The 24,999-nt window shown below is 41.0% G+C and overlaps 1 protein-coding gene across 2 annotated transcripts in view; it reads right to left on the bottom strand.

Moving 5' to 3' along the window:
- The window catches only part of camsap2a (calmodulin regulated spectrin-associated protein family, member 2a), a 40,038-nt gene that overhangs the window by 1,407 nt on the left and 13,632 nt on the right, over positions 1 to 24,999 (bottom strand). The window contains exons 3-16 of one of the 2 annotated variants that reach the window (XM_033965448.2): positions 23,184 to 23,345; positions 21,520 to 21,603; positions 16,560 to 16,701; positions 15,585 to 15,724; positions 9,595 to 9,691; positions 9,415 to 9,511; positions 9,303 to 9,334; positions 9,146 to 9,215; positions 7,003 to 9,052; positions 2,796 to 2,932; positions 2,017 to 2,225; positions 1,722 to 1,782; positions 801 to 916; positions 485 to 603 (exon numbers count right to left, since the gene is read on the bottom strand). In XM_033965448.2, coding sequence (XP_033821339.1) covers positions 485 to 603; positions 801 to 916; positions 1,722 to 1,782; positions 2,017 to 2,225; positions 2,796 to 2,932; positions 7,003 to 9,052; positions 9,146 to 9,215; positions 9,303 to 9,334; positions 9,415 to 9,511; positions 9,595 to 9,691; positions 15,585 to 15,724; positions 16,560 to 16,701; positions 21,520 to 21,603; positions 23,184 to 23,345 — 3,516 coding nt within the window. The remainder of the gene's footprint in view (positions 1 to 484; positions 604 to 800; positions 917 to 1,721; positions 1,783 to 2,016; positions 2,226 to 2,795; positions 2,933 to 7,002; positions 9,053 to 9,145; positions 9,216 to 9,302; positions 9,335 to 9,414; positions 9,512 to 9,594; positions 9,692 to 15,584; positions 15,725 to 16,559; positions 16,702 to 21,519; positions 21,604 to 23,183; positions 23,346 to 24,999) is intronic. The other variant, XM_055221438.1, reaches the window with a different exon arrangement.

Raw genomic sequence — 24,999 nt, 5'->3', positions numbered from 1 at the left:
AAGTTCCTATATAGCGCAATTTTTTTTCTTGTGAGCATTAAACCATGTTACCTCCTCAAAAACATACCTGGAGTTGTGCTTTGTTTCATTCACACATGTTTGAGTAATCCTTTATTATTAGTCTGTCTACCTTTCCAAAGCTCAAAATGCTCTGTTCCACCTTGTGATGTCACAAAGTAGTAGTTTTCAAGTTATTGGTTACCTTTTACCTTTAGTTCAGTAGAGACTGGCAGTTCCAGGGCTGAAATCATCCAAATGATTCTTGTGAAGGTGTATGGAGTTTAAAAACACAGTGGAGCACTTTCTGTATTACCACATGACATCACAAAGTGGAACAGAGCGTTTTCATTTTGAGAGAAGAACACAGCCTAAATATGCATGGTTTGGGTGTTAAATGTGTGTGAATGAACCAAAACACAACTCCAATTACTGTATGTTTGATGAGGAAATAACATTATAACACAAAAAGTAGGAAGGTAGTTACCTCTAATATCTTGTTCTTCTGAGCCTCATTGACCTTTCCTGCCAAACAACAATGAGCCAAGGCGTTTTGAATGATGTGCTTGTTAGATTTGGCACTGGGCTCTTTGTACAACCTTGGACCTGTAAAAATAAATGATAAAAAAAAAAAAAATAGGGGTGAATAAGTGAGAGTGTTGTCATAGCAACCAGTTATTCAGAGAGGCTCTTCCTCTTATTAAATTATGAATGATGTCCTAAATTTTTTGGGCTAGAGTATTCTTTTTGTCATTTGCCAGTATCAGAATCAGAAATCGAAAAATCCTAACTCTGAATAATACCTGTGTATTCTGTGTTGGATGTGACAGAAGAGGTTGTGGATGCATTTTCCCAGTCCTTCTCTCCATTCCTGCTGCTGGAGCGACTTGGAGACAAGAAGCCATCGGCAGAATCTGGCCTACACGACAAATAAACATGGTCGGTATATTTATTTATTCATTTATTAACTTTTCAACTGAAATTATCCACACAGTATAATACTGGCATCTCCCAAGTGAGATACTATTTTGTGGTTCTTGCACGTGGCAAATAGCAAAGCGTACAAGCATTATGTGCAGGGATGAAGCAATTAGTAAATAAATAAATAAAAAGGTAAAATTACAATAGTTATTTCTCATTGTGAAACAAGCAGGTGAATGTACAATACTAGAGAGAGAAAATACACTTGGGTTAAAATACCACAGTTGCATAATATAAAGGGCAGGGAGTAAGTGTTATTTGGTGACTTATGATTGGTGGAAGGTGTTGTTGAAGTATATGAAATAATAATAAAAAAACTCAATTTTATTAAAGGCACATGAACCCCTAATAAAACAATAGCAGAAACTGTTATTTGTGCAAGAAGCAGGCCATACCTTTAGCTTACATTCATAAGAGCAAACTAACCTCCTTCGTCTCTTTTTAGGAGAACGCAGAAAGTAGAAGAGACTGACAGAGGCTAAACTGGCACTTCTGAGTGTCAGGTAAGAATAGAGGGTAAGATAATAGATGACAATACACAAGAAAAGTTAGACTTTAAAATTTGACAAATGCAGAAACTGGCTTTGAAAGACAAATATAAAAAGACCAGAGACCATGCTGTAAGAATAACTACACAATCCATTACTCAGTATCAAAGATTATAAAAGTGCAAGATAAACCTTTCTGGAATTACTTTATTGTGTAGTGTAATTACTTTGTTGTTTCATTTTTAAAGGTCTTACCTTGGAACTCTCTTTTCGCTGTCATCCACTTGATTGAGTGAAGCCAATGACAAGCTGCACACTGAAACGAGACATTGCTGTTAACATGTAATATAAAAAATACCACAAATATAAGAAATAAAAGGCTTTTTTTTTTTTTAGATAAAGCATTATTCAATTACTTATTAATTATAGTGAACAAGCAGTGTAATTGTGATACGTCAGCACACTTTTTAACAATCCATTAAAAAAACAAAAATAGTCTGATTGGACAAGTAAATGACTGTGAATTTCCTCTCACTGTTTCTATGGTTACCTGTGGCAGCCCTGACAGGTGTTTTAGGAGACTCCAGATTGTCCCGGTGGATAGACTTGGGCCGTCCCCGTCTCTGTGTCCGAGGTTTGATGAGTGTCTCCATGTCCTCCATGAGTTTCAGCTGCTTCCTCCTCAGATACTCCTGCTTTATGAATTCCTTCCTGGCCTTGTCCTCCTCCTTCCTGATGCGCTCCTCCTCCGCTTTGATACTACGCATGAAATAGACAAGAGTAAGATACACATATGTTTGATTGTTCTTCCGCCTCCTAACTAACGATGCAATAAAGATTTGCGTGATGACTTTTAGTAAGATTTTTAGGCAATCTCGTTAAAGCAAAATTCAAATCTCATTATTATCACATTTCTGGAGGTATAAGACTATTAAATTGCCATGTAAACAGCAACGCAAAATCATCTGATCATGGTTCCTCTGATTCTTCACGTCTGATTTAGCAATTTGCTTGTCATTTAAATAATCTTCAAAGTCAGAAATCAGACAATAATCAGATTTTGTTGTGCACGTAAACTGATACAAGACACACACTCGAACTAAAGCTATGTTCATCAGCATTGGTGGATGAAATAAATAGTTTAAAATCTATTGGTTTATATTAGGCTGCTCTGTGGCACAAGCACAACTCAAAAGCAAATATTGTTGTGATTTGTAGTAGTTGTGTATTGTATTATCTTGTTAGTAGAGGTATTTGTTGAAAAGAGAATATATATTTTTAGCCCAATTCTTACAAAGATAACCCAATGCCAAACTATTTTGTACACACCGTGCTTCCTCTTTCTTCTGCTCCAGCTCAGCCTCTAGTTGAATCTTTCTCTGTTGACTTTCTTTTTCTCGTCTCATCCTTTTCTCCATTAGAGCTGCTCTCTTCTGGGCCATGTTCTCCTCAGCCTTCCCATCCTCCTGAATAGCATAAGACAAACAAATGTTATTTAATTTATGATATTATTTTGTAATGGGATAGATACAATATTGTAATGATCTGATATTTTGTGTTAAGTTCAGAGTTGACACGTTTTGTTGTTCTACTCACTGTTTGTGAGAGAAACAACGAGGCCAGTTACGTCGCCCGGACTGGCATTACCGGGGCCCCACCCTGGAGCCAGGCCTGGGGTGGGTGCTCGGCAGCGAGCGCCTGGTGGCCGGGCCTTTCCCCACGGGGCCCGGTCGGGCCCAGCCCAAAGGAACGACGTGGGGCCGTCCTCCCGTGGACTCACCACCTGCGGGAGGAGCCATGAGGGGCGGGTGCGGAGAGATCCGGGCGGCAGTCGAAGGCGGGGACCTCGACGACCGGATCTCCGGACATGGAGACTAGCTCTGGGGACATGGAATGTCACCTCGCTGGGGGGGAAGGAGCCTGAGCTTGTGCGGGAGGTTGAGCGTTACCGGCTAGATATAGTCGGCCTCACCTCCACGCACAGCTTGGGCTCTGGAACCCAACTTCTTGAGAGGGGTTGGACTCTCCATTTCTCTGGCGTTGCCCGCGGGGAGCGGCGGCGAGCTGGTGTGGGCTTGCTCATTGCCCCACAGCTCAGCCGCTGCGTGTTGGGGTTCACTCCGGTGAACGAGAGGGTCGCGTCCCTGCGCCTTCGGGTCGGGGACAGGTCTCTCACTGTTGTGTCGGCCTACGGGCCAAACAGCAGTGCAGAGTACCCGGCCTTCTTGGAGTCCCTGGGAGGGGTACTAGATAGTGCACCAACCGGGGACTCCGTTGTTCTCCTGGGGGACTTCAACGCCCATGTGGGTAATGACAGTGACACTTGGAGGGGCGTGATTGGGAGGAACGGCCTCCCCGATCTGAACCCGAGCGGTGTTTTGTTATTGGACTTCTGTGCTAGTCACAGCTTGTCCATAACAAACACCATGTTCGAGCACAAGGGTGTCCATCGGTGCACGTGGCACCAGGACACTCTAGGTCGGAGGTCGATGATCGACTTTGTTGTCGTGTCATCTGACCTCCGACCCCGTGTCTTGGACACTCGGGTGAAGAGAGGGACTGAGCTGTCAACTGATCACCACCTGGTGGTGAGTTGGATCCGCTGGCGGAGGAGGAAGCCGGACAGACCTGGCAGGCCCAAGCGCATTGTGAGGGTCTGCTGGGAACGTCTGGCGGAGCCCTCTGTCAGAGGGGTCTTCAACTCCCACCTCCGGGAGAGCTTCTCCCTGATCCCGGGGGAGGTTGGAGACATGGAGTCCGAGTGGGCCATGTTCTCCACCTCTATTGTCGATGCGGCTGCTCGTAGCTGTGGTCGTAAGGTCTGTGGTGCTTGTCGCGGCGGCAATCCCCGAACCCGGTGGTGGACACCGGAAGTAAGGGATGCCGTCAAGCTGAAGAAGGAGTCCTATCGAGCCTTGTTGGCTCGTGGGACTCCTGAGGCAGCTGATGAGTACCGGCGAGCCAAGCGTGCCGCGGCTCGGGCAGTCACAGAGGCAAAAACTCGGGGTTGGGAGGAGTTCGGGGAGGCCATGGAGGAGGACTATCGGACGGCCTCAAGGAGATTCTGGCAAACCGTCCGACGCCTCAGGAGGGGGAAGCAGTGCTTCACCAACACTGTTTACAGTGCGGGTGGAGAGCTGCTGACTTCGACTGGGGATGTTGTCGGGCGGTGGAAGGAATACTTTGAGGATCTCCTCAATCCCACTGTCACGTCTTCCGAGGAGGAAGCAGAAACTGGGGACCCAGAGGCGGACTCGTCCATCACCCTGGCTGAAGTCACTGAGGTGGTTGGCAAGCTCCTCGGTGGCAAGGCTCCGGGGGTGGACGAGATCCGTCCTGAGTACCTCAAGTCTCTGGATGTTGTGGGGCTGTCTTGGTTGACACGTCTCTGCAACATCGCGTGGCGGTCGGGGACAGTGCCTGTGGAATGGCAGACCGGGGTGCTGGTCCCTCTGTATAAGAAGGGGGACCGGAGGGTGTGTTCCAATTACAGGGGAATCACACTCCTCAGCCTTCCCGGTAAGGTCTATTCCAGGGTACTGGAGAGGAGAATTCGACCGATAGTCGAACCTCGGATTCAGGAGGAGCAGTGTGGTTTTCGTCCTGGTCGTGGAACACTGGACCAGCTCTATACTCTCCATCGGGTCCTCGAGGGCTCATGGGAGTATGCCCAACCAGTCTACATGTGTTTTGTGGATCTGGATTCGACCGTGTCCCTCGTGGTGTCCTTTGGGGGGTGCTCTGGGAGTATGGGGTCCAGGGCTCTTTGCTAAGGGCTGTCCGGTCCCTGTATGACCGGAGCAGGAGCTGTGTTCGCATTGCCGGCAGTAAGTCAGACCTGTTCCCAGTGCATGTTGGACTCCGCCAGGGCTGCCCTTTGTCACCGGTTCTGTTCATTATATTTATGGACAGAATTTCTAGGCGCAGCCAGCGGCCGGAGGGGGCCTGGTTTGGGAACCACAGGATTTCATCTCTGCTGTTTGCAGATGATGTTGTCCTGATGGCTTCTTCGAGCCAGGACCTGCAGCAGGCACTGGGGCGGTTTGCAGCCGAGTGTGAAGCGGCTGGGATGAGAATCAGCTCCTCCAAATCCGAGGCCATGGTTCTCGACCGGAAAAAGGTGGTTTGCTCTCTCCGAGTGGGTGGTGAGTCTCTGCCCCAAGTGGAGGAGTTCAAGTATCTCGGGGTCTTGTTCACGAGTGAGGGAAGGATGGAGCGGGAGATTGACAGGCGGATCGGTGCAGCGTCTGCAGTGATGCGGTCGCTGTATCGGTCCGTTGTGGTAAAGAAGGAGCTGAGCCGGAAGGCGAAGCTCTCGATTTACCGGTCAATCTACGTTCCTACCCTCACCTATGGTCATGAGCTCTGGGTAATGACCGAAAGGACAAGATCGCGGATACAAGCGGCTGAAATGGGCTTCCTCCGCAGGGTGGCCGGGCGCACCCTTAGGGATAGGGTGAGGAGCTCGGTCACACGGGAGGAGCTCGGAGTAGAGCCGCTGCTCCTACACGTCGAGAGGAACCAGCTGAGGTGGCTCGGGCATCTACTTAGGATGCCTCCTGGACGCCTCCCTAGGGAGGTGTTCTGGGCATGTCCCACCGGGAAGAGGCCCCGGGGAAGACCCAGGACACGCTGGAGGGACTATGTCTCTCGGCTGGCCTGGGAACGCCTTGGGGTCCCACCGGAGGAGCTGGAGGACATGTCTGGGGTGAGGGAAGTCTGGGAGTCCCTGCTTAGACTGCTGCCCCCGCGACCCGGCCCGGATAAGCGGAAGAAAATGGATGGATGGATGGATGGACTGTTTGTGTTGTTGTTAACGTAACTACTTTTGTATGTGAGACTCGGTTGCTATGCTGACAAGCTGGTGTGAAGGTCCTATTCTGAGTTACTGGCCTGTTTTTGGCATATTTCCTTACACTAGAATACTACAATATTTACATTTAATAGTCAATCTAACATTTTAGTTTGGCATCTTCTTCTTAGTAACATGTCCCATCTGAAATCACTTTTAAATGCATCTCTGATCCAGTTGTATCCATGCTTCTTTTCCTAAATGAAATAACATCTCTACAGCTGTACTTGAATTATTCACAGTAGCCCCAGTTTCCTGACCTACATCAATGCAGACTTCAGACTGCATTAAGCTAGAGGCCTGATTATAATAAATATAGAGTACATACTCAGCTCAGTCAGCCTATTTTTAAAGATATTTTAGCTCCTAAAAGCATACAATATATATTTGTGTAATTAATAGTACGATCTTTCAACTCTCCAAATCAAATGTATGCCTTTCTTCAGTAAAATGTGATTATAATTTACTCTTTTTCAATAATAAAATACTTTAAATGCAAAAAAAAAGACATTCCTTCTTGATAAAATAAACTTTAGATTCACTGAGATTATTGAAATTGGTAACAAAAAGAAATACTTTTTAATGTTTCAAAATTAACTCCAAATTAACTCTTAGTCGTTCATTACGGTAGCGTAGAAATTAAAGATCTGGAAAAAAAAAAACCCAAAAAAACCCCCAATGTACCTTGAAGAAAAATCCCCGACATGTTTTCTGATCCTCCTCCAGGCTGTCCCCAGAACCAGGCTGAGGATCTAGGGCATCTTCTAGGGCAAGATCTTCTAATGACTTCACTACAGACAGAGGCACCTCAATAAGGTTGCTCTTTGCTTGGACTGAGGGGTCCAACTCTGGGGGTAATTCTGCAGGTGACATAGTGAAACTTTCCACAACCGGGTGAGAAAGGACTTCAGACAATGTGGACTCAAGAACGGGCTTTGAAACCTCTAGCTCTGTCTCAATATCACTGGAAGCATAGTTAATAGCTTCATGGATTAAATCTAACTCTCTAATGTTCACTTTGTTGGGGGACGTGGGAAGTGATTTGGCGGCACTCTTACCATTATGCACCTTCCCCCGACTAAGAATTGACTCCATTTCTTTAGTTTTCTCTGCCATCTTTGCATTGGCAGACACTGGCTTCTCCCCCATGTATACAAAAGAACTCGCTAAGGGCTGGCAAGGAGAAAAGCGGCGTAGCCTGGGGATGCTGTCTACAGACTGCGGGGCGGTTAACACGCGGTTGTAGGGGGCTAGCTTGAGTTCATTAGGGCGAGCTGTGCGTGGATTGCGGGAGTGGAAAGAGGCAGATTTGCGCTTGATGCTGGTGGGTGATCGGTGAGTGAAACGTGGGGAGTCTACAGGCGAAGACGGGCCAGAGGATCGCGTGACGGCTCCGCTGCGGTTGTGTTTTTGGGTATTTGTGTGAGATTGAGGTATGACCCAGGCCTGTTGCTGCCCCCTCATGGCCATGATTATTTCCTGCTGTTGGGACAGTCGCTGCATCTCAGACTGGAGGAAAGCCAGGGAATGGTTGAGTTTTTCAATAGAACGAGTGTATTCTGTAAAGTCTACTTCTGTGATCTGAGGATGGCTCTGGACTCCTTCCTCTCCAGAACCGGGTGACTTGGTCCAACATGAGCTAGTGTTGCTTTGCTCTGCTCCATCAGGCGTGTCTGTTTTGCTCCTTCCAAATTTGAATGTGGGACTTGCTGTCTTTCCTAATTCCTCTTCGGAACTAGCAGCTCCATCTCCCTTCCTCTTCATAACATTGAGGAATGCAGAGTGACCCATCTTTTGCCGATGTCTAGTGAAAGCAGCCTCTACTTTCTTCTTCTGTGCTTCAATCGCTTTACGTTTGTCCTCTAGACGAATCCTCAGCTGAACCATCTCAGTGGCCATAACCTGAGCGGGGTCATTGGGTGGGAGCTGAACAGGGGAGGGGGTTGTCTTCGTGATGGGAGAGAGAATGGTTTGTTGAAGATGGACAGGGCTGTGCTCAGGAGTAGGAGCCCAGGAGACAGACAAAGGTAACCCAAATTCTGAGCCCTCCGGAGGGGTCTTTATAGAGCTGCTACTGCCCCGCCCTGAATCGGGTGCAGATGGAGTGACCTTCTTCATCTTCTGCTCTGCAAAACTTGTCATCTTCACCCCTGAGGGAGACTTGCTCTGATTGCTCGGACTAGGGCTGGGAGTGTCCATATCAAGGTCCATATTCATAGAGCAATCCTTCAAAGAAGAGTCTTCATCCAGCATATCTTCAGTATGGATGTGAATACCAGTATCCACCTCTGCAGTATCCGTAGTTTTGGAATCTGACTCCGAAACTGGCTCCAAGCTTCCGACTGCAGCTCCACGATCCTGACTGTGTAAGAAGAACCCACTGTTGATCCCTTCCACCGGGGGTCTGCTAGGGCTCTGGATTAACAGCAGGGCGTCCTCCATTGAAGGCGATTTTCTCATTGCGTTGCCATGTCCATTTGGAAAAGCTGGTCTTCCCTGCTCCATGCTGCAAAGACTGTCGGGACAACCCTCCTCCTCAATACCAATACTCTGCCCGTTTACCGGCTGGAATGACAAGTTACGTTTCATCCCTCGAGGAAGGTTGTGTACTTTAAAACCAGAGCCATCATCTGTGCTGACAGACCGCACCATGCCTCGTGTAGAGAGGTTAGGAGCAGGGGAGGAGTCTTCTTTGTCAAATGGGATATCAAAAGACACCCCATAAGGCCCTGACCTGGAAAAATTACAATCACACATGTTGTTAGGATGAAGACAGCAAGACTGCATGTCAGAGCAGAGCAACAAGGAAATAGGTCATGTTACAAACCTTTTCTCTTTGGGCCAGGTGCCAAGGTTCCCATCAACAAAAGACATTGAGGTAGACCTCTTGATCTCTCCTTGAAGATCAGACAAAATATTATTTGATTCTTTAATATTTAAAACTACAGTGCAAAAATGTTGTTTATACACTAATTTTATCTCACCTGAGTTCCGTGGCTGAGGTCGGAGTGGTAAACTGTACAATCGGAGAAAACAGAGTTAGGTAGGGTTGTTACAGTCTTATTACTACGATCACACTAATCAAATAGAAATTACCTTGGTCTTTCTGGGCTGGGAGGTCTTTCCATGAAGCTCCTCTTGGTCGCCTTAGAAATAGGGACTACTGGCACATCCTTTAACAGTGATGATGGCTCTAGAGTCAGAAGAAAGTTACACGAAATTACGAGTTTGATCATTTTCATCCTAACATTCTCATTGCATTGTAAGAGACCAAACCTTTACCATTGCTTTCCAGACTCCTTGGCTGCACAAAAGATGGCTTAACAACTTCAAACCAGCAAAATAGCTCTGCCATGAACACCAGGTAGTTATTCTGTGAAGAAAGAGAAAAAATACAAAAAATACAAAAATATATTATTATAACATGACACCTACAAAATTAAAAATACCTCAAGCAACCACACCACAGAAACTGGTCACTGAATGGTTCTGTCCAGCAGAGGGCTCTGTTAACCTCATCTATTTTATGCAGCAGTGTGTGTAACATGGCTGATGCTGCTCTACATTACAGATGCAAACATGGTATTAAACGTTCACTGAAGAATCATAATTTGCTTTCCTTAAAAAAATCCATGCTTGTGCAAAATTTTAAGAAGTAATTAAAAAAAGGTGTATGTAATTTTCAGTTGTATCTACAGTAATATGTCCTAGCTTAGCCCTTACAACAGTGGCCAGACTTGTGGTGATACTCATCAAGTGATTGAGGTATTAACCTGCTTTGGAGAACTGAGGTCAACTATTCATTCTATTTTGTATCATTAAAACAGGACATCCAAACTGAATCAGAACGCTGCACTGCAGAGTCAGGCCATGTAAAAAGCAGGTCAGAATACAGTAGGTTGTTAACTATAGTAAACCACTGCAAACAATTATATTTTTTCCCATTGCATATAAGGCAAGAGTACACACATTTTGAACACCTGTGAGTCAGAGCTACAAACACTATGCAAAATTGAAATACTAATTAGACCTGCAGTTGCTACAACATTACTACCTACTAATCTTAACAAAGAGGTATCAGTTGCTTGCTGTATATAAAAATGCTGGAATATAATAAGATCAAAAACCAATAGAACCCGGTACACGTGCAAAATGAGCAGAGCCGCACCGGAGCGACCTTGAGGGAACACACCCCCTCCCCGTCTACACTGTTTCCAGACAAAGACAATGGTGCATGGCTCAGCTCCAAACATACCTGAATCACTCCATCAGCGAAATTCTGTTCTACTGAGCTCGCCCCAGGACACGCTCCCTACATCAAAATGATATCTGCAACATGCTGACTATATCCCGTAATAACTCACAGTTTAGGGCAGAAACAATTAATAACGATTATGGCATTTTACAATAGCCCTTACTGCAGCACCTTTTGAATTTTATAGCACAATTAACTATTTATGTCCCCTGCTGCTGTCTCAGTGCAGCAACTTCACGTCCAAATCTGTGGTTGAAAAATGAGATAAAAAAGCTCATATAGAGATTTTTTTTTCACATTTCAACAATCAAATTAAAGCTGCACTGTGTACCTTTTCTGATGAATGGTCTGCCACCTGCATGCCTCCGTAGAGATGCTATTGTTTTGAGTATTCCACAGTACAGCATTTAACTTATCAATCTTCACAGAAACAAGCAGGTGTCATCAACAGTCCAACTTGCAACTCAGATCTGTGGAGAGGCAAGCTTGCTTACAGTAATAGTGCATGCTTTTTAAGGTATTTTGACCTATAACTGAATCACAAAATTTAAAAAAATAAGATGTAGACAAGTAAAATATAGAAGTAAAACAATCTAGCATTTTTAAAGAAGAGCAAAATGTAAAGACTGACCTCCTAAAATCCATCCAACCATTGAAGAAACCTCTGACACAACCTGCCTTCTCTCTGCCAGAATGTAAACTACTGACACACCATGTGGCAAGGTTATCTTAATGCAACACTGAACACTGTCACACACTCCATCTGTAATAGTCACTGCACCAGCACACTGACTCCTGCCACGTGTGTTGCCAGGTCTGCTGCGTTGCCAGATATTGAGTTGGTGTTTGCATATTTCATCCTGTCCCTGTTAGGATGAAACTAGACCTGGAATCTGATTGGTGATTAATGGCGTGGAGCTCAGGGTTGAGTGGATTGAAGGGGTGAGGGGTTTGAAAACCTAATCCACTTCGGACAAATGGTAGAAAGCCCCCACTCCTGCTGGTATATGTGGGTTAAATGTATGCACTTGGCAGGTGAGTACTTCAAATTAACTAATGGGTTTAAATATTTAACACAGTACATATATATATTCGGGTGCCCCATCATATTACTAATAATTTATTATATAGGGCTAAGTGCAGGCCCATATGCACCGAGCATTCAGAGAGCATTGATGTCAGACACCATTGGCTAAAGGGTTGATTAAAGGATCTAAGACCAGCAGACATCACATCATCCTCTCCTTTAAACCTTTGCCAAATGTCTCTCTGTGTCCATGTTAAAAACAAAAAAAAAATCAAAAGCTTGGGCTGGCTAAGAGAAGAAAAAATTTAAATCCTCATATTTATCAATCAAAATTTTCTATTTTATTTTGTCTTACTAAAAAACTAAATAAAATAAAACAAAATTTTTTTAGGCAAGGCAAGGCATTTTTTTAAATATAAATTTCAGAAAATAAACAACACACACTTTTAATCATCGTCATTTAACAGAAAAACTCTCAAGTCTGAACCTTTGAACCTCAAGCATTCATATCACTGAGGGTTAGAAATGACTAATTTCATTTTTTTCTTACTGAAAACTGGCATTAAGTATTTTTATTATGAGTTAGAATCTATTATATGCAATGTTTTCAAGACACATATAAAATTATGTATAAGCTTCACACAATTTATGGAGAGCCTATAAAAATCAATTGCACTAATAACCTGAGAGCCTGGGCAGAAAACTTCCTCAGGAAACAGCTTGTGCTTGTGCACCCTCAGAGTGAATCTCATTTCCCTCCCCTGGATCCCACAGATAGTAATTTAGATGTGTGTATTAATTAAATGAAGGGTAAATGGGTGTGTGTTGACATGATTTACTACAGCCTCATGTTCCGTAGGAGAGAATAGCTTCGACTAATGCATGTTGTGATTTATCGATGGGGAGTGTGTGAGTGAATCTTATCCCATCGCAATTACATAGGTTAGGAAAATGAATCAGCAGAAGATCCAGATATTAATCGATACTGAAACTAGTATCAAAACCAGATACTCTTGAACAAGTGTCGATACTAAATACAAAGTGCATAAACAGGACAAAGTTAGAGTATAGTTTTTCAATGGTCTTGATCTCTTTCACAACTAGGACAAGAACACATAATCATATTGAAGAAAAAGCTCTTTATACATTCTGTTGTATAAAAAGGGGTGTTACTGAGGATCACTACAGTATCAGAAATGGTATTTAGTATCAAGCATTTTCCTAACATCAAAATAGAGTTATCATTATCACAATGTAGTGCAAATAAGTCATATAGTAGCTTAGAGGGCCCATATTACGCTACTTTCTGATCTATGTTCTAATGTTTGCTCATAAAAACATACCTTGAGTTGTGTTTTGTTTGATCCACGCACGTTTAACACACAAACCCTGCATATTTAGGCTGAGTTCTTCTCTCAAACGGAAAACACTCCACCTTGTCATGTCATATTTTAATACAGGAAGTGCTCCACTGTGTTTTTAAACTCCACACGCCTTCACTAGAATCATTTGGATAATTTCATCCCTGGAATTGCCAATCTCTACTGAACAAAAGGTAAAAAGTAGCTGTTAAAAACTACCGCTTCATGACATCGCAAGGTGGAACAGAACGTTTTGAGCTTTGCAGACGTGGACAGACTAATAAACCAGGATTACTCAAACATGTGTGAATAAATATCCTCTTAACATGAACTAATTCCTTACACTTCCTTGTCTCTTTTCCATTCTCAGTTTTCTTCCACATAAACACCTCACACACTGCTGTGCCTCTTTTGGTGCAGTCTCTATAATAAGGTCTTTCCATTAGTGTCTGCGCCGTGGCACAGAGCTTCTCAGGGTGTGCCCGCCTGAAAGTGGGTCAAGGTTACAGAAATTAAACGGTTCGTTCGGTATGCTGTTCTGCCTGCACTGCTGAGCGGCTGTAACTCTACCCACTAGGAATTGTATTATCCCTGAAGACTATGATGTCAGCACAACACCGCAAAAGCTCTTCCTTTCATGTACAATGTCTGTCAGTTGGTCAGCTACAGAATGTTACTACAATAAAGATAGGAGTCCATCCATTCGCTTACCTGTCTCATTACATTTTTAGCAAACGTGTTTATTCTTGCTCAGCAGAAAAAATACTCTCCATTTCAAAAAGCATAACACCAGCACATTTTGAAATCAAAGTTGTTCAGTCAAAATGTGAAAAATATGCTTGTAGCGACAGCTGGCCATTCAGTGACCTGTATTCTGGTTTGAAATACTGGGCCTACTGGTTAGCTTTGATTCTTTGTATCAGTTCACTCAAAGATCACCGGTTTTAAATTAGGTAGCTTCCACTCGTGCACAGAGGTAGTTAGAAACTGCACCTCTGGAACACCAGTTTAATGTGCTGCTGGGATAATTAGATAGCTGGCTGTGTTGCTGTCTTTTTAAGTTACTTGGCAGATTGATAATTGCCTCTTATCTCTGTCTCTAGTAAGTAAATTGTAGGTTTGTTCACCAAGGGTTTCTCCTCCTCTTTCTCTTTGAGGGGCAGATACTTGTGAAATACTATCTTTGGGTACTCTGACCATCACAGCTTCTGTAAACACAAACTTGCTTCTTTCTGTGCGTATGAACCAGTCCTGTTACATTTGGCTAGAAACTAAACTAAAACTAAAACTAAAACTAGAAACTAAAAAACATTTTGAGTCGATTAAACAGTCTTGTAAAGTGATGGAGTAAAAGAGGGCGAGGTGTGATGCTGGGAAAGCTCTCAACACTTTTTAACCATCTTTATAAATAGCTGACCCAAAGTGCACTCACAAAATCACAGTAGGTTTATGCAGTAACAAATATAGAAATATACTAGTAAACAGGGACAGTCCCTGTTTTGAGCCCTGTGTTCCCTGTACCAGCAGATTTATCCAAAACCATTTATTTGTTCCAGTTTTACACAAGAAATGTCCCAAGTGTCCCTATTTTTTTTACCAATTTGACACCAGCCAAAAGTAAAGAGGGGCATAAACTTGTATTTATTCAGCCAAAATACAGAAAAACATGCTTGAAAATGACTAGAGCGGATGTGTCCCAGTTTTTGATTCTGAAAATCTGGTCACCCTAGCTAATTCCCTCCATGACTTCAATGGTTCCTTATAATCCAAATGAAATAATCATTTGACTATACATACAGCCCAACATCAAAGGTCTACTTCACTGTTCCTTCTATAACTACTGCAATACGCACCCATAGTCACCCACTACCACTAGAATGAATAGGGGGTGGGAAATGATGGCTACATGAGCAAATGAATAACTGGATCAACAAAATCTGAATAAAATAGTCAGATTCCAAGCCAAAAAATAGAAAGACAATGTGAAATTTCATCTGAGAATGGGAAAGTGCAAATAGAAATTAGGGAAAAACCAAAGTAGAAGAACTGTGTAATTGTCTCCAGTGTGTGGTCAGGAAAAAGCCGAGGGTTGAGTCTATTTTTCCGCCGCTTGTGTCACCACACTGGGCTCCAAGAGCTGTTCGTTTCTCCAGTTTCAACCTCTCCCTGAACACTCGAAAACATCTTGTATTCTCATTGGTAGTATACTAAACCACGGTTATATAATTCTATTTTTACAGCGGAGTAAAACAGTACATGATTTAAAATCAAGACACAAGTCAAACTACAGTTAAAGGGCGCTCATTGCACTGTTTTCTGATCTATGTTATAATGTTGTTTCTTGTCATGTCTAAAAGCTCACATGAGTCAATTTAGCCTTAAATTGGACCTTTAAGCAGTTATGTAACATGTACAGCAGCCTAGTGACTTCCTTTCATCAGCACGAATATAGCAATTACAATCTTTACAAGCAATATCCTATAACTACCGTGTACACTATGCAAACACAGTATTTTGATTCTTGTAATAAAGACACCGCATTATCTGCTCTGCTGTAATGAGCATTTTGCGGTCTGTTGAAATTTGAAGAAGAAATTTGAGTGAGGTTACAGTAAAAGTGTACCTTGATGGTGGAGGAGGCGTACAGCATGTCTTCGAGGCTAAAGTGGCAGCAGCTGTTTAAGTTGTCTTTGCAGAAATCCTGGATGAGCTGAAGGTTATAGAGTTTATCAGCCAACGTCATGTTCTCCTTTAGGCAGATGTCTGGAGAGGCAAAGACAGTTATCACGCATGAATGAGGGACAACTATAATCATGTTTCCTCTCTCATCATCTTTAACTGTACCCGTTTTTTGTATGAAATTTAGTTGCATCGATATATATTAAAATGTAAACAAACAATATGGGTCAAAGTGAGTGTATTGTCAATAATAAGAACAGAAACCTGCAGTGTGATCTTCTAAACAAGGGTATAAGGTGATATTTCAGCATGTTTGTGTTTACTTTTACAGTCCATTTATGTTTTAATACTTTAACTCAACCAGGACATTTACATAAATTTTAATAGATTTTTTTTTTTTTAGACCAAGTTTTAGTTTGTTTTCATACCTGACAATTTCGACTGCTCACTAGCAGTCATCCTCAGAGTGGTCACGTGATGTTACTGTGATGTGTCCGGTCAGCTGAGGTTTTGGGGTAACAGCAACATCATGAGGCCACTCTGAGAAAGACCACTAGCGAGCACATATGAAAACAAACTAAACCTTTGTATGAAAAAAAACATCTATTAAAATAAATTAACAGACAACTAGAAGAATTTCAGTGGATCAGGACATTTACAGGCACATTTCTGATGAACTGCCATACAACTGCCCGAACAATGACCACTGGAATAATCAAAAACAAACATTGTGTTGTTTAAAATATAGTATTGTATTCAACTTTTTATCAAAATTGGCCACCCATTATAATCTCATATTTCCTCCGGTGTCTATCTTAAATCTTTGAGCTTGAATTGATGACATTATAGGACCCATAAAGGACCCAAGAGTAAGAATGCAACTGAACTAATATTACAAAAAAAACTAAAAAATGCTGACCCTCCAATGGCAGCAGCTGAGGGCAGTAGAAGTGCAGCAGAGCGGCCAGAGCAGAGCCATCGGAGCTGTCCTTGAGCAGGTTGTCCACAGGAGGGATCCAGGGAACTGGCTGTGAGCCGCCCTGCTCTTTCCTGTAGCGAGCCTGGGGGACGAAGGGAGCAAAAACAACACATTTTGTTATTTTATTTTATAATTTCTTCACATAGATTGAAATGGAACTGGTTGCGTCTTAGTGATATGGTAAAAATAATGTTTGAATGTTTTATACAGCTACATGCAACTGATACAAAACATTTCTCTTTGGTTTATATAGCAGATGGGGTCAAGCACAAAGGAGGATGGTTAATATGGTCACATAAAAAACAGCAAAGCGTTTATTAGTTGACTTACAGGCACAAGCTTCATGTACCACTTGGTTGGAGACTGTGAAAGCAAAGCAAAAGAAGAAAGACAACATTTGTGCAAGATTAGTTTGGAATGCAATTGGCAGAACAAGACAGGGCAGCAACAGAGAGACACAACACAAGGTTCAGGTAAAGAGGTAGAAGTAAAGAGGCATTATTTAAAGTGTTTTGAAAATGTCTGTTGCTTGTGGCAGTTGAAGAAAAACCAAAAAGTTTCTATGCTTTTCAAACTGAAAAGTTAAGACAATCACATTGCATTAGGGTGCCCAAATGTCAGCTTGTGCTAACTTTGTAAGCTGATTGTAGAGAAAAAAGGGTTTCCCGCTGTTCAATTCCCTCTCTACCAAAAGTTATCAGAGAACTAAATGTAAGTGTCACACAAAATTCTACGGCTCAAATTTGACTTCAAAGGCAAGGAAGCGACTTGTGACAAATATGGTGACTTTGCACTGAGCTTTTTTATGATAAATCCACAGCTGCTATAAAAGCCTGGGATAAACTGGCACTAGTAGAAAGCAAAACATAGTCTGCTTATTTTAAAGTAAAGTACCACAATGACAAAGTGCTTATTTTAAAGCAGACATATTGTACTTGAGCCTGCTATACACTTATAATCTATGACACCTGTGGATCATTATGTTATAATTTACACATTTTAAATGACAATATTCATCTAAAATGACTTAATAAAAGAAACAAGTCAGCTAATTTCCACATTAGACATTAAATAAACTGTGGTTCAATGGGAGGTGACGATGCCGTAAACCTCATCACAACAGAGAGTCCTATGGATAGTGGCAAATCATGCTAGTGTGAGAGAGCAGATTGTTTTTCATTTATACCAAAATGACTATGCGACGCAGCTGAATCTTACGTGTATCATCGATTAAGTAAGTAAGTAGAGAGCAGTGGCTGTAGGTCATTGACAGTGAAAACGGAGATTGATTTGCAATATGTTGTCTTGAAAATAACAAATCACTTCAAAACAACTTCGAGAGGGTAAATGAGAAGGGGAAACCACTATAATATGGCTAAAGGCTCTGAAAAGTCGATTTTGCCGAATAAGTCTACTTTAAAAAACAGAAGCAACTGAATACAGTGATAATGGTATACAAGTGAGTACACACACGTTATATGTAGGGCTGCAACTAATCGACTATCCTCAGACTCAGTGATTCTTTTTCGACTTAGTCAACTAGTTGAATGCTTATTTCTACAGTGCCTTTTTTTTTTTTTTAAATCAAACGTTAACCAGATTCAGTAAAACTGTTCACTGAAGGTCCCTTTTTCATCAAGATCACAAAGCACATATTTGCCATTTGGAAGTCTTGTATTACACAAAAATGACTCTTGTGAGCTTTAAGCCATGTTATAATGTTGTTACCTTCTTCAAAACATACCTGGAGTTGTGTTTTGTTTCATTCACACATTTGAGTAATCCTTTATTATCAGTCTGTCTACATCCGCAAACATCTACATCTCAAAATGTTCCACATTGTGTTGTCACAAACTAGTAGTTTTCAAGTTAACAGCTACATTTTACCTTTTGTTCAGCCCTGGAATTGCCCTGGCAATCAATTCCAGGCTAGTGAAGGTGTATGGAGTTTAAAGACACAGTGGAGCACTTCCTATATTACCACATGACATCACAAGGTGGAACTGAGTGGTTTCTGTTTTGAGACGTCTGATAGAAACAAAAAAGGTATGTTTGTGATGAGGAAATAACATTATAACATACATCAGAAAATAGTGTAATATGGTCCTTTAAATTATAGCATTATCTCTCAAATAAAAACCTCCCCAAATAGTCAAAACCTTGTTACTGCGAGAGTAGATATGAACATGCAGTACACAAAGCTATGTTCTTTTTTTATTCCCTTCTTCCAGACATGGCCAGGAAATCTGCGGCTCAGCATTTTCTTATAGGATTAGCCTTTCGTCTTTGCCCTGGTTTGGCCCTTGCAGCACCCCCACACTGCTGTTTTGTAGGACACTTTGGAGTAAAACAGGAGGTTGACCTGCGTTAGTGTTGTTCTGAGCGACTGCTGTTTGCTGTTATTCTGGAAGATATTTGAGTGACACACAGGCTGCATATATGACTCACACTGCAGTCAGACTGAAAACAGAGGAAGGGGAAATGTGTGGATAGAGATGCATAAGAGGGCTGAAATACAAGAGAGCAGCTTTGACATTGTTAAACACATGTTATAATGTTGTTTCCTCATCACAAATAGACTTGGAGTTATGTTTAGTTTCATTCACATGTTTAACACACAAACCCTGCATATTTAGGTTGAGTTCTTCTTTCAAATGGAAAACACTCCGATATTTGGACTTAGACCGATATTTTGTTTTGGTCAATCTGCTTCCTAAAAAAATACACACAAAGCTTTATTTGAACACTTTTTATACAAAGAGATAGCTGTACAAAAACATGACTTAACAGCTCTTATGGTTTTGCGGTAAAAAAGAGCCTCCAGTTTGTAGTGAATATAAATTATATAAATACTCAAAATCGGCCCTACATATTGGCCCAGAAATATCAGCAGATTTTATTGGCCATCGGTTGCGCTGTATTTTACATAATTGGTATCAGCATCGTCCATAAAAAAACTATATCGGTCAATCTCTTCAGCTCTGGAGTTGCCAATCTCTACTAAACAAAAGGGTAAAAAGGTAGCTGTTAATTTGAAAACTGAAACTACATGACATCACAAGGTGGAACAGAGCATTTTGAGCTTTGGAGATATAGACTGATTAATAATAAAGAATTACTCAAACGTGAGAATGAAACAAAACACAACCCTGCTTGTGTTTTTGATTTGGTAACAATATTCTAACATGGCTTAAAGCTCGCAAGAGTAAATTAATATAGGACCTTTAAATGAAGACTTGACAAAGGTTATTTTCTAAGGTGGTTATATGCTCTGATATTCTTAACAGAAAGCTTCACCTCTTTTGTCTTCATGGTCCTTCATGTTGGTCACTAATGATTTATCAATATCTAACAATCAATAAACTGACCTACAAGATAGTGTCCTTGTTCTAATAAATGCAGTGGATTGTGAACAACCAATCACAGTGGATAGTCTGCCCACTACATATAAAGCAAAGGGATACTTTCAAGTGTAAGAACAAAAAAATGTTGTTTGAAATGTAATGTTTCTGTTACATAATGACTCAGGCCATATGAGGAAGCAAGGGACGTTTCTGATGAAAAGCTGTTCAGATCCATTTAGCTACATTCCCTTTAAAATAACCTACAGCTGAGCACATGAGAGGAAGTATGTCAGACAGTTTCAGTGCCACATTAGGGCACAAGAATAGTACAAACAGATGGTAAGATGGTCCCAGGTGGTACGCTCGACTGTTTAATATGAGATAGGTGGAACAATTATTTTTGGGGATCAATATTTATCGTGGGCGCTTTTTCTTTGTACTAGAGGGGAACTTTTTGTTATTTTTCTGTGCTATGGTAAGATCTGAGCTGTATACATAACTTCTATAACTCATTAAGTTCACACTACTGTACATATAGACATGGTCATGACAGGTATGAGGTACGCCCTGTCTTCACTTGAACAACAACCACTAAAAAGGAACACAATATATTTTAAGATTTCTAATGTTTTTAAAGCAAAGACAGAGGACAGGCTTTATTTAAAATTACCTCTGCATTTGACCCATTTTCCAATACCTCGGATGCCATCTTCATCGGGACAACTTTAACTGTAGAATTACCCTATTGCATGTGTTTTGTTGTCTATCCCAGAATTATTTATTTATATTTATTTATACAGAGAGAGCCCGTTGAAAGCACTCAGACTGTCCTTTTCATGGGCGCCCTGTTTAAAATACAGAATACAAAAAAAACAACAAAACAAAAACATTGTAATCTGTGGTTCTTAGTGGTGATGTAAGGACGCATACACTGTTATAATATCGCCCTGTGTTTATTCCTTACGGGTCTGGCAGTATTATTTCAGGTACCTAAATAAAGAAAAAGTAATTTTAAAGCAAACACTACTCTGCACCAAAAGCTTTAGTCCAGACCAGTGAATAATTCAGCAGAGTTCACTCCAGCTGTCTCTTGTAAATGGCATTTCTATATATGCCTGCACATGCACACTTTGAACACAGTCATATGACATTAGGACTGCCCGGAGCAAAGTTGGTTATGTAACACAACAAACTACAGGCTGCACTGACCCTGCACTATACGCCTGCTGGTTTAATTACACTGTTAAGCTCTGAACTATTAGTTAAGGCACATGAGGAGCTTGTAAAGTCATCATGGTGGATAAAGGAGATCTGGATCTTAATATGAAGTGATGTTAAGCATGGCGCTTGGTGTGTCTCTTTATCTCATTAGCTGAGTCGGAAATTATTCTTGGTCTGAAACTCAAACAATAACATGGCTTCTGTTATCTGGGATTATATGGCTGGCTGCCTGACAAAACAGCTGATACAGAATGACATTGGGACTTTAAGGTCTGAGACAAATAAGTATAAATAAAACAATACAAGATTTCTATAATTATATAAAATTTATTTACCCGAGGAGCTCCAGTTGGATCTGTGTTTTGAGTTTCCCTCATTTTCTGCTCCTGGATCAAAATGTCTTTCAGATACTCGTTTACCTGAAAAAACAAATGACACATGGTATTTCAAACAAAAATGGAAACCACAACATTACACTACAGAATTAGAAAAATAATGGTATAAAGAATTAAAGATATATTAGGCCGATCGGATATAGGCCTTAAATCTCCAGAATAGGCCGATATTTTGTTTCAATCAATCTGCCGCCTCAAAAATAAACTAAAATCTTAATTTTAACACTTTAATACAAAGGGATAGTTGCGCAAAACATGACTGGACAGCTTTCTTATAGATTTGTCCTAAAAGGGCTGTGGGTGAGTTTGTAGTAAATTAAAATGACATAATTTGGGAAAGTAACCAAAATCAGCCCTACATACTGAGCCAAAATTATCGGCAGAGCTCATCACCCATTGGATGCTCTAGATTCTAAGCAACTGGTATCGGTAATGGCCATGGAAAAGAAACATATCGGTTGATCTCTATAAAGAATTATATTATTTGAAAATATATATTTAAAAAAACAAAAACAAGTAGAGTTGTTAAAAAACTATACCCAGATACTATTTAAACAATTTATGATACAGAAAAAATAGGACAAAATTTGAACTTTCTTGAATAGTCTTAGAATAATCGTAACCAGGTGGTAATATTAAAAAAAAGTTTCAATTATTTTGTGTTGAGATTGACATTGTATTGTCTAAAAAGTGTAATATCAATGTGGTATCAAAATCATCTATCTGCATTGGGTATTTAGCTTTCACCTCATCGAGATCTGGTTTTAAATTTCAGAAACACAACAGTAGTGTAGTCACATGAATATATCACTCTTTGTATTTCATTGTTTAATTTTTCAATTCAAAGAGAACACAACAGAGTGCCACACGTCTGTTCAGTAGTGGGATCTACCCCCCATAGCCAGAAGCCTTTGCTGGAGTGTGTTAGTGGTGTGCAGTGAGTGTGACAGTAGAGGTTCCCACCAAAGGAATGTAAACAAACTGGGCTCACTGGCTTTGTATGGAGTACTGTCAGCATTTACTCAATAGAAAACATGCACACTTACAATAAAGTCGTAAAATGCAAAACTAATACAGATTTTGTTGCATTAGGCTGCATTAATACACATGTTCAGACTTTGGATGAAGAAACTGGATATAAGAATAATTAATTAGCGTTATGTAGCACTTAAGCACGCTCACAGGCGTTTTACAATATTGTGCATTATTCATTCACTCCACACTTGGTGGTGGTAAGCTCCACAGCTGCCCTGGGGCAGACTGACAGAAGGGAAACTGCCAGTCTGCGCGATCAGCCCTTCTGACCATCACAATGCTCACACACAAACCACTTTCATACTAGGCAATGTGGGTGATGTGTCTTGCATAAGAACCCAACAACAGATTTTGCCACTGGTGGTCCACTGTGGCACCTGGAATTCCCAGTGGTCTCCCATCCGAGTACTAACAAGGCTTAGCTTCTGATTCCATCTAAGTACTAACCCTGCTTAGCTTCTGAGATCTGATGAGATCAGGCTTTGACAAAGAAGTGTGACCACATCACCACATTTTATAGTTATTTAACTACACCAGCTGATTCCAATTCACATAGTAACATTGTGTACCTTGTTGACCCAGGTTGTAACAGTGTCCTCTGTGTCGTATGGCGTTTCCTCCTCAGAGTCTGGTGAAGAATACTGCCGGACACAGGACATGACTTTGTCCACACTCACGGTCTCCACTGTGTAAGCCATCATCAGTGTGTCGATCATGGCCAGATGAGCACTCTGAAAAACAAAACACACCATTTATGACACATGGTTACTATGCAGAGATCTTTTACAAAAATATTATTCAAGGTTATTAGTCTGTGTCAACAGTGATTAATTTGAATAGTTTTAAAAGGTTATTTCATGTATCCAGTAAAAATTACTATAAATATTTACACTTGAGCTATACTTTCCATGAGATGATCATGTTAATAAGCTAGGAGTCTGTCTAAATGACCCAGGAACCTTTTCCACTGTCAACTACTCCTGGTCAAATTAAGGATTACATCAGTTAACAAGCTTAGTAGACGAAGTGGCCCACAAACTCATACAAGGCAATGCAGTGAGTTGTTATTTTGCAATGTGGTAAAAAATATATATAACCACATTCAAATAAACTTAGGGTGATGTGGATTTGCATTACATTAACAGTGTGGTAAGCTTTAATTTTTGTATCTAGCAACTCAGCCCATTTAATTATATACTACTGCTGTTTTCTATTGGCCTTAATTGATCCCTTCTAAGCAGTGAAACACTGAACTACAGAAGACAATTGAAACCATTGATTACAGAGGACAGCTTTGAGTTTGTCTCATATTTTGATAACAACATGATGAACTCCAGACAAAGACAATTTAAAAATGGCTCTGGGACCAATGTTCTTCCCAAGAGGCCTCTTTTTCCTGTCTGCTCCTTTGATTCATTTGTGGGTATAGATTTCCTCCACTGTGGTCTGATGAGATCAAATAGCAAGAAGGAGAACTAATCTTGTTTGCACTGGGCAGTGGCCACACACAGACTCTAATTAGTAAATGACATCAAGATACTGTGAGAAGAAATAGATTATTATTATCAACATAAAAAGATAGCAGCAATTTGAACTGTCATAGTAATAGTAGTAATAGTAGCAATTATTTGAGTAACAAGCTGCAAAAAAAATAAAAATTAAAGAAAGAAATATGCTAATCCTTAAATTTAGACTCCTACAAACATGTTATAAAATACATGGGATTATTGTATTAATCCCATTCATTTCAGTCTTTTATCAAATGTGAATGACTGAATATGTTTAAAGTGAACAGTGAACAGAATCCAGCATGAATTACAATTACATATTTTCAAAAAACTGTTCAACTTTAAATTTCACAATGCAAAAAAGCCACACTACAAATCCAACACAGTTTAGTATAGGTAAACCACAGCACTGTTTCACAAAACGCAGCATCAAATGCAAAGTCCCTGCTGTAATTTTAAAGATCCTGTATTATGCAAAATTTACTCTTGTAAGCTTTAAAACATGTTATATTGTTGTTACATCATCAAAAACATACCTGGAGTTGTGTTTTGTTTAATTCACAGATGTTTAAGTAATCCTGTATTATTAGTCTGTACATCTCCAAAGCTCAAAATACTCTGTTCCACCCAGTGATATCATGAAGCAATAGTTTTCAAAAGCTACCTTTTACCTTTTGTTCAGTAGAGAATGGCAGTTCCAGGGCTGAAATAATCCAAATGATTCTGGTTAAGGTTTATGGAGTTTAAAAACACAGTGGAGCACTTCCTGTATTACCACATGACATCACAAGGTGGAAAAGAGTGTTTTCTGACTGAGAGAAGAGCTCAGCGTAAATATGCAGGGTTTGTGTGTTAAACATGTGTGAATAAATCAAAA

This window comes from Periophthalmus magnuspinnatus, chromosome 4 (genome assembly GCF_009829125.3).
Source record: "Periophthalmus magnuspinnatus isolate fPerMag1 chromosome 4, fPerMag1.2.pri, whole genome shotgun sequence".
NCBI classification, from domain to species: Eukaryota; Metazoa; Chordata; class Actinopteri; order Gobiiformes; family Gobiidae; genus Periophthalmus; species Periophthalmus magnuspinnatus.
The sequence above is the reverse complement of the archived record's forward strand: the minus strand, read 5'-3'. Positions and strand labels throughout refer to the sequence as shown.